The 10,137-nt window shown below is 47.5% G+C and overlaps 2 protein-coding genes across 2 annotated transcripts; one reads left to right on the top strand and one right to left on the bottom strand.

The window, feature by feature from the left end:
• Positions 1 to 1,535: 1,535 nt before the first annotated feature.
• Positions 1,536 to 4,071, top strand: LOC100277219 (uncharacterized). The gene is made up of 4 exons (NM_001150852.2): positions 1,536 to 1,718; positions 1,809 to 1,938; positions 2,170 to 3,652; positions 3,744 to 4,071. The coding sequence occupies exon 3, from the start codon at positions 2,236 to 2,238 to the stop codon at positions 2,794 to 2,796; it is 561 nt and encodes a 186-aa protein (NP_001144324.2). The 5' UTR covers positions 1,536 to 1,718; positions 1,809 to 1,938; positions 2,170 to 2,235; the 3' UTR covers positions 2,797 to 3,652; positions 3,744 to 4,071.
• Positions 4,072 to 5,334: 1,263 nt separating this feature from the next.
• Positions 5,335 to 9,907, bottom strand: LOC100382450 (putative RNA helicase family protein). Its single transcript, NM_001175191.1, has 5 exons — positions 9,613 to 9,907; positions 8,157 to 8,944; positions 7,923 to 8,084; positions 6,385 to 7,833; positions 5,335 to 6,283 (listed from the first exon to the last, which is right to left on the bottom strand). The coding sequence occupies exons 2-5, from the start codon at positions 8,934 to 8,936 to the stop codon at positions 5,753 to 5,755; spliced, it is 2,922 nt and encodes a 973-aa protein (NP_001168662.1). The 5' UTR covers positions 8,937 to 8,944; positions 9,613 to 9,907; the 3' UTR covers positions 5,335 to 5,752.
• Positions 9,908 to 10,137: the final 230 nt, after the last annotated feature.

Here is a 10,137-nt window from a genome sequence, read left to right on the forward strand (position 1 = left end):
GCGGTGGCGTGGTGCCAGTGCAGGCCGCGCGCGTCATTGCTACAGGGACGATAGAGGCGAACTGGTGGAGGTGGAGGCCGGACTTGCGGTGGCGGATGCCTGAGTCAGAGCCCGCCCGGCCGCCTCGGAGGTTGCTGCCTTGTGCCCTTACCGAATTCGTAGAGCCTAAAGTAGGGCTGGGCAAAAAACCCGTAACCCGAAACCCGAACCCGGAATACCCGAACCCGAACCCGAAATACCCGAAACCCGAATTTTGTTTGGGAATTTCGGGTAGCAACTTGCAAAACCCGAATTTAGTTCGGGTAATTCGGGTATCACAATCGGGTACCCGAAATACCCGAATTACCCGAACTTTCATGTGTCATGTACTCATGTCATGCTTAATTATTAATTTGTATATTTATAATTATGTGTATGTGTGCATAACTTGTGATTGTAGATTGCTTGTGTTTTATATGTCCATGTATATCATTATTCAAACTATATTTTATACTAATTTAATAGGGTGTATGTATTTTTATGAAGTCGACACAATAGTTTGGGTAGTTCGGGAATACCCGAACCCGAACCCGAAATTTCGGGTACCCGAATTTTCGGGTATTGTAAAACCCGTTGTAATTTCGGGTATCGATTCTCAAAACCCGAAATTTTGAAAACCCGAATTACCCGACCCGAAATTTTCGGGTAACCCGAACGCCCACCCCTAGCCTAAAGGCGTGGAGAGCGATAGAGGACTGAATGAAGGCGGTCGCGCCGCTGGTAACATAAGAAACGCAACCGCGCAGGTTTGCGAAATAATTGAAAGAGTCTATGTTCTCGTGACTTGAGCGACTGAGAGAGGCCGTCAGCGCCAGGCTCAATCGATGCGAGCAGGATGTCTTTTGGGCCACATTTTTAGGCTGAAATGTATTTTGAGCTAGATTTTTTTGGTTGAAAAATATATATATATAAGAGGATTTTTGGGTTGCGCCTCGGTCCACGGCCCAGGTGGCCCAGGGCCCATATCCGCCCTTGGAGACGAGGGTGGCTTGACTCTTTAGCGAGGGTCTTGTTTTAGGAATATCAAATAAATTGGGAGCATAAGTAAGAAGCTGTTGGACCCGTGGACCACCTTGAAGATGCTCTATTGGTGATGCTAACGCATTCTTCCTGTTCACGCCTCCCTTATCCGAACCAAAACACACGCCTACGTCACTTCCTCACCACGCGTCCTCCCGATCACCGTCCACGCTCGCCGACAGCCGAGATCAACGGCCGGAGCCCCCACCCCATGCAGGCCGGCCCAGTCAGACTCAGACCCCAAGTCCCCAACGAACGTGACGCACGGGCGGCCAAAGCTACTACTACTACTGTCTCCACAAGTTTCATACTCAGTATTCAAATTTTATTCTACAAATAATATCGTGTATAGTGTAAAATAATATTTTAGGTGATACATGTAAGCGCTGGTGGACACGATTCACGGACGCCACCCGGACCCTATTAAACCCGCCTCTCAGCCGACCGTTTCGAGTCCGTCGTCGTCTAGCTCCCATCCGACCTCCTGCATTCCCCACTAGTCCCAACTCCCAACCACCGCCAGCCGTCCGCTCTCCGCAAGCGCGACCTTCCGGCCAGATCCGCCCCGTTGCGCCGACGAGCGGTCCTTCTGCCTAGTTTCTCCGCGCAGCGAGCGGCGGGTTCCTCGGAGATTCCCGCTGGCCGCGGGGATCCATTTGGTGAGTTGGGAGCCGGAGCTCCGATTTGGCGGTTTCCCTTTGGGAGGTCGTCTGATTCACCGGCGGCGGCGGTTTGCTTTGTGGATGCAGTGACTGCTCGCGTTGCGCGTGGATCTGGTTTGGGACGGAGGAGTGAAACGCGACGGTGATCGTGCGAGGTGGGGACGCCATCAGTGCTCTGTCTGGGGTTCGGTCTGTTCTTCGACTGCAGATCTGGAAGGTATCTACCAGTATACCCGTGTCCTCTGCTCTTATTTTTTGTTGCTGAATGATTTGGCGATCTGTACACTAGAGACAACCATTTCTGCATTACGATTCACCGTGTCGTAATAATATAGTTTCACCATCCATGTTGATATTTTTGTCCAGATTCTGGTCCTGCTTGCCATTTCTGCGATCGAAATGCACTGTGTTGATAAGCTTCTACGTTTGATTTTTCTTTTGGCGCTAGGGTTTCGTGGGATCCGTCGCTACGATCTGTCCCAGTCAGAGCACCTGCATCATCTCGGGTCGGGCCATGGAGACTCTGCTCATCTCGGAGGAGCGCAACCACCAGCTCCACCACTTCTCGGGTCGCCGGAAGAAGGCGTTAGCAGCGTCGCCTCAGTCCACGCGCAGCTACCATGCTGGCAACTGCCGGGCGTTCCACTCCGGCATCACCGTCGGCATCCTGCCATCCCCGCCCGCGCAGAGGGTTGCACTGACCCGCTCCTCTCCTGAGCCCAAGACACCGAAACATCAGCTTCACCATGGGAAAAAGCGCAGCCGAGCAATCTCTATAAACCTTTCGACGTCCCCTCCCTCTCGCCCTGAGCTCTGGGCTGGCCCGGGGTTCTGCAATTCGCCGCCTCCCAGCTCCCTCCCGATCCCCAAGTTCTCACTCCACCAGAAGCGCAGTGTCTCACTTGAATTTCCACCTGCTGACCGGTCAGACGACGAAGAGGTGCCCGTGCATGCCAAGTCGGCACCTTCATCGCCGACTGCAGGCTCAGGTGTTACCTTCTTCAGTGGTACTGATGCTACCATTGCCACCGAGAATCTGAGGAGGATCCTTAACCTCAAAATTGAGGATAACTGAATGGCGGTTGGGTAGTTCTGTGTACATAGTTTAACTACAACTGACCTTTGTAGTATGTATAGGGTAACCGGGGATAACCACTGTGTACCTGGCGGTGGTTCCTTCTGCAGCAGTACTGTAGGCGGTTAGCAAGCACAGCGAGGAGTTTAGGAAGTTTGGAAATGCAGTGAGAAGGATGTTGTGGTAATGGAGATTTGGTGGATTTGCATATCACTGCAGTTTCAGAGTCACCTTTGTTCCTTGTACCTTGTAGTTGCCTATTAGTAGTCCAATACTCCATTTAGATGTTATAGTATTTGCATCTTCCCTGCCCATCATTAACCAGTAGCCACAGCCTTCATATCATAATCCTTGTCATGTAGTTCATCTCAGGCAGGGCATTGTAGGCTAGCTAGTACTGTTCAAGTTCTGTCATATATGTAGTCTTCTGTAGGATTGCTGCATCCCTTGAAACTTGCATTCTGTATCACATTGCATCCTGCTGACTCACCTCCCTTCATAACATCTCCCTGTGTTATGCAAAGCGCACAAGGATCTCCCCTCTGGCACTTCTGTTTTTTGGAATGAAGATGCTCAGAGGAGTTGTTATGAAGTCCCGATCCAATGTTCTTTGTCCTCCATGTCTGTACTGACTTTAGCTATTCATCTCCTTTGTCACCCCAGTCCCATTGCATGTGCCATCCAATCCGTTTCGAACCATTCATCTCAAAATTGCATTTAGTGGTGGTTTTCCCTTCGTCTTATTATCTTTTGTGCCTCATGATCCTGGAGCATGCCCAGGATTCTAGTCTCCTCCATGTATTCTCATAAAGGACTTCACGTATCAGAGATCTGCGAATGCTCAACCCTGAATATGGTAATTATCTATTTCATGCCTCTCTACCCACTACTATCGTACATATAATCTGACAGTGGTAACGTGATGTGTGGGGCTTTTCGTGCTGCAGGTTTGCTTGTCCGATGCCACTTCGCCTCATCCATACCTGGAGTTCAGAATTGGCGAAGCACCTATCACTTAGCTATCTGTTTCATAGTCAGTATTGTGTCAGACTGTTGTTTTTGTGCAATATTTGATTGGCTACTAGTCTGTTTGTGTTACTGTTCAAGTTTATGGTAGTGATCATATATGGCGGCCGGAGTGTTCCACGCCGATGCTGTGGCATTCTGTTGCTTTCAAGTAAAACTAGTCAATGTTATGTACCTTCATGTTATTTTTTGGTCCTGTTTCTGTGACATGTTTGAAGTTCCATGTTATCGCACTGTATTTGCTCCCAAGATCTTTTTTGTTTGGTCCGCTTTTCTAGTGGTCCTAATCATCGTGTGACAAATGGTTGTTACTATACTTAAGGGTCTCCTTTTTAAGGATAAATATCAACGTTGCGAATTGCGATGCTTGGTGATGGATGCATACTTTGTGCGGGGAAGATGGCTATGGTTGGTACTTGTTGAGATGATTGTGGAGCCTGTTTGAGAACCTGTAGTTGATTAGTGTTGTGGAGATAAAAATACCAATATGCTTGTCAGTAACTCAGCATCTGTTGCTTTGTTCTTTTCACTGAAAGGGCTGGCAGTTGATTCCTCCTGTGCCGACTTCTGCCTCCCGTGTGCTCCATTTTCCGTTGCTGCCTACAAGTATTGTCCATAGCTGGACTCATCCTCTGCCAGTTGGGCTTACTGATTCCGTCCCCAGCTCTGCACGATGAGGATGCTTGCCAGTTCTGCACGATGACTCCTCAAGATACAGCACTGTATGCGTTAGGTTGTCAGCATACATGAGAAGACAACTGGGTCTTCTGGAATGGCTAACAACGTACTAGAAATGACCGGTAGGGTTGTTTGCCAAACACCCTGACATAGAGAAGCCTGCTTTGTATGAAAGAAACAGGACCGAAGGTGGTAGATGCTGACCATTCACCTGCATTGCGTTCGAGATAGGCCACGGATGTGAAACCGCGACGGCAGCAGGTGGTAGCATGTGGAGAAGGAGTGAGTTGAAGAGTTCGGGAGGAAACAGCTGTAGCCTGAAGAATGTTTTCAAGCCTAATGACACTGAACGATGTAGTGGCGTTCTGGCTACCTTTACAACAGCTGCATTGCGATCTCGATGAACAGCTGAGTTGGAGAGTTTACAACAGCTGCATTGCCCACGTCTCCCCACCTCACAAGAATGTACATGGCTCTCATGAGCTCTGGAGGCCCATACGATGATACCACTAATGATGAGACAATGCTTGATAAGCTGACATTCTGTTGGCGTTATGGAACTGTCTGGGATCATATCGCTAAGGCCTTATTCGTTTACACCAATCCAGTCCTAGATTATTATGGATTGGAATTAAATCCATATCACAATTCTCCTTGATTATTATGGATTGGAATTAAATCCATATCACAATTCATGCTACAAAATAATCCAAGTCTATTCGGTTTTTTATTCGGTTAAACCCATCAAAATTATAACTCAAAGGTTTGAGAATTTTTTAAACTATAGAAGACATGAATTCTATCCATAGCTCATTAGGTATGAAATAAATCCATGACAATATTGCACAAGTTTATATTAAAATCCATGGATTAAAAGAATAACTATCTTTGAGATATACATGGATTAATTAATGGATTTAATCCCACCATGTGATTGGATGTGAGGTATGAATTTACTTAATTCTGGTCGGATTAAATCCATGGTAGAATTTTATCCCTTGTAACCGAAAAAGGCCTAAGCATTTAAAAACCATTAGCACACGCTCAATGGCACGCGAGCTAACCCACCATATTGCACGTTGCCAGCACCTGGCACACGTGGCCTAAACACACGGACGCAGCTCACTCGCTACAACAACTGTTCAGCAGTGAGCTGAGTGGAGGCTTGATGGAAGGAGGGTGAAAGGCCATCAGCCTCAGTTATTCTCCCAACGTACCCCCCTGCCAGGGGCGGTTGCGGTTGCGGGTCTGATCAGTCGCCCCAGCCCGTTGCCGGGATGCTCGAAACGTCGCACCAACCGGGAGGGAAGGTGTACTTCCCCGCGCCTGCGTCCTGGAGCTGACTGTCGTCGTTGGTCAACGACTGGTCGGCCTGCGCGTCTCCCTGTGCAGCTGCAGCCCCTTCCTCGCCGTCCTGCTTCGGCGTCTCCTCAACATCTGCTTGGGGGTTGCTGAATGGCTGGCTCTCGTCTTCAGGCAACTCCTCGGACCATGACTCTTGATTCTCCGAAGCAGGTTCAGGTTGAGCAACACCAGTGTCATGCCCCGAACCGAAGTCAGAAGGCTCTTGGTCGTCGTAGTTGCAGTAGGCAGGCTCTTGGTTGTAGTTGCAGTAGGCAGGCTCTTGGCTGTAGTCCTGCCCAGAAGGTCCACCTTGGTCTTCGTCGTACTTGGAAAAGAATCTGGCGTCGTCTGAATAAGGAGACTCTGGTGGTGGAAGGGGGCATCCTTGATAGGAGCCGTTGTCAGCGCAGTACCGCAGGAGCCTATCCCAGTGACGGTCCTGAAGTTGTAGTAGTTAATTTGACAATGAATACATAAACAGCGTGCAATATGGACTAGAGCCTAAAGGAGATATATAATAATGAATGACAGAGAGACTACCTTGGTGATAATGTAAGGGTTTCCGATGATGACGAGCAGCGATTTTGCGCGAGTGATGGCAACGTTGAACCTTCTATGGTTGCTCAAGAATCCCAGGTTAAAAAATTTGTCAAACTCGTTGTGCTTTACGGTCGACCTGACTGTGGAGATGATTATCACCTCCCTCTCTTGGCCCTGGAATTGCTCGACGCTTCCGACTTTGAAGCTGGGCATTTCAAATGCCTCCAGGGCTTTCTTTATCTTGGCAACTTGCTGACGATATGGAGTGATCACTCCTATATCAGATTCATGAACATCCTCACCCCTTGTCAGGTTCCTGATGATAGATACTACTTTACTAACTTCAATCCTGTTGAACCATGATGGATTGTTGCCTTCCCTCTCGTCGCATCCTTGAATCCCGACGAAGAGAACAGGGAACGACTTGTTAGGAAGGCCGATGCAGTCGTAAGCAGATGATTCTCCTTCTTTACAGGCAATCAATTCACCCTCGTAGAAAAGCTCTGATGGTAGCTCTAGGATTGCAGGATGGCACCGATAATTCCTCACCAGCTTTGTCACATAGTTAGCATTCCCTGTTTGGTACTGCTCGAAGCCAGTTAGCAGCCTTTCCAGATATGATGTCCCCAGACCACATCTCTCCGCTTCCCTGCAATAAACCACCGGCCCTAATTGCTTTGGATCTCCTGCTAACACAACCACAGTGTCTCTTCCACACAACCCCGACAAAGGAACCATCGCCTCTGGTTCAGAGGCTTGACCAGCCTCATCCAAGAAAATGTGTGTGAAATGCCCTTGGCGAATGCCCTCAGCCTGCAGCAGATATGAACTTGTATAGGTCGATATAATTATCTTGTACTGCACCAGTGCTTGTAACGGAGGGCACTTGAACACCAGATCTTGGAAGAAGCAAAACTTGATAAAATCGGTATTGACATCCTCGTATTGACGGCTTGGAGCATTTAGCCTAAAGATATCTCTTGGACGGATCGGATGGCTGCCTTGAAGGAGCTTTTCCAATACATGATCAGCTGCAGTATTGGAAGCAGCACAAATGAGAATATTTGCCCTCTTCTTGCCCGTATAAAGCTGCAAAACAGCCTCTACAATGGTCATGGTCTTGCCAGTTCCTGGAGGTCCATATATCACATATGGTGGAACTCCTCTGCAGGCAAGTATGCTCGCAACAGCATCAGCTTGCTCAGTATTTATATATGGATCGAGAGGCTTAAATGGCAACCTTTTCAAAACTCTATAAGGTGATTTGTGGGGAAACAAGATGCCAGGTCCCAAATATTTTGCATCATCAATTGATTTGTAAAGCCTTCTCATGTTCACTCTGTTATATGTGAAGCTAACATGGTACTGGTTTCTTTCTCTGTGATTCATGTGGAACTGATGATCAAATTTTAAAAATATCTCATCAGCTTCAACCTTGTGAATGAAACCCTGGAGACATGACAAACCGACATATCGTTATTCATTCAGAGCATATGAACCTATATTCAATATACAATTTAGAAGGGAAGGGGACTAACTTGGTAAGGCTGAGAATCATTCCCAGCATATCTAGCGAATATGAAGTCTCCTTGGACTAGTGATGGCCTTCTTTCTGCCAAACCAGGGACTTCAAGAGACAAAAAGTGCATACCCCTCCTTCTCATTAAGACACCCTCCATGTCATATGCTCTCATTTCCTCCTGCAAAAAGGCATCTAAAGTTAGTAAACCAGGGCAAAGCTTAAAATGTAAGGCGACATGTGTTGAAAATACCTCCAAATTGAGTTCTTCCATGACTATAAGAGTGCTGAAATATTCTGCATAGTTTATCATGCTCAACTCATCATATAGGACATCAGGTGTCTGTTTACTTTCAATGAGCTCACGGATATGTGCAGGTATTGCATACTGAGGAAGCTTATGTTTGTATCCTTGAACATGCTGCTGAGTTGGACGGCAACCTGGCACAAATGGTGAAGGCTCAAATTTCTTAACTTGAACACGTCTCCTAGAATAAGGCTTATCAGAAAATAATGACTTGGAGACATTGTCATCTGCCAAAAGAAAAGCCACACGCTCAATCTTCTCATTGCCGATATCAACATGCACGATTGATGTATGCAAACCAATATCTTTTGGCGTACAAGACAGCCAAACTGTGAGGGTTTGTCCAGGCCGAAGTGTACGGTCTTCCACCGATGTCAAAGCAAGAAAAGCCTGCTTTTCCTCTTCGCTAGCACCATTTGATGGAGGTCTCATCATCGATAACACGTAGCTGTCTTCTGGATTTGAGGAGAAAATTCTTACACTCCACAAATTTACAGGTTCAGGAGAGGTATTCTCAATCTGAATAGTATCAGCCGATGTTTCTCCAACAAGTACAGATTTTGGTTTTCCATGCTCGAAAGGGAAAGGAGCTGAGACGAGCACAGGGGTATCTTCAGATGAATAATCCTGAAAAGTGTCACCGTTCTGGAAGTCCATGAATTCTACTTCTGGCTTCTCGCTAGCAACTGAAAATTCGTCGTCAGAATAATTCCTACGATGACCCATCTTGAATCCTGGAAGTATAAATGTTGTATCAATTGCTTTTTTTTGTATATAAAAAAAGTTCTGTTAGCATTTAAAGTTAGGTCTGAAACAAGAAAACATCATAAGCATGGTATTACTACGACCATCTACAACTATGACAAAGAAACAAATCTTACGACCACACACCAGATACCAGATACACTGTAACGGTATAACCAACTATATGAAGTAGGCATGACACACTCACAGCATGTGGCAACCGCCAAGCCACTGCAGTTCCCAGGACTATGCGTCTTAATAAGAGTTGCTGTTTTGTTGAGCTCATTCCAAGTTCCAGCATCTCTAGTCTACATAAAGATTTCCCCTTCACACCAAACTATTCACAGAAGCGTTTTGGCACTGCATTACTCCACTTCCCTTCTTTGCACACGACTTATATGACGCAGCAGTTATAAAAATTAGGCATCTCAAAGCTGGAGTAATCACGCTACGTAGTCCAGATGAATCAGGGGCAGACCCAGTCAAAGACATGGGTGTACACATGCAAGCACAAAAGTGTTTTTTTTTTGCGAGAAAGATACACTTGTATTAGATCAGATCCGAATACACATACCCAGATAGTTCAGGGTTACGGTTCGGGAGCCCAGTTTCGCACAGCAGGGAGGAAGGGGAGAGGAGGAAGGGGGAGGGGGCATACCTAGTAGGGGCTCTTCGCCGGCGAAGGGATCGACGAGGCTACACCTGGCGTGTGGAGGCGGCGGAGGGGGGCCGGTGGGACGGGACTACGGGAGAAGAAAACGGCAGGGGCTAACTGCAATGCCGCATTGATCGAGACAAATATAAACTTTACCGGACTCCACAGCGAAGCAATAGCGGGGCCGGGCGCCGGCGACGCGATAAAGGGGAGGAAGCGGAGTCCGCAAGCGGAGTCCGCGGGTTCGGCGTCGGGAGCGGGGCAGGGAGAAATGAATGGTGCAGGGGTTTAAGGGGAGGAGCACTGTCTGGAGTAGATGATGGCTCTGATGGAGGTAAACGAAGCGAATCAAGGGATCATGAAACCGCCGCGTGTGTTCTTCCGCGGAATTTGCAACTGTAACCCTGTGCGCCTGCCCCAAAGAAAGGAAAAACTCGCCCGTGGGCAAGTCCAATATATCTATAACTATAATGTTCCGTTTGATGTTGGAGAGAAAATCTCCGACTGGATAACGGAATGCACCCGTCC

Source organism: Zea mays, chromosome 9, assembly GCF_902167145.1.
Source record: "Zea mays cultivar B73 chromosome 9, Zm-B73-REFERENCE-NAM-5.0, whole genome shotgun sequence".
Taxonomy (NCBI): Eukaryota; Viridiplantae; Streptophyta; class Magnoliopsida; order Poales; family Poaceae; genus Zea; species Zea mays.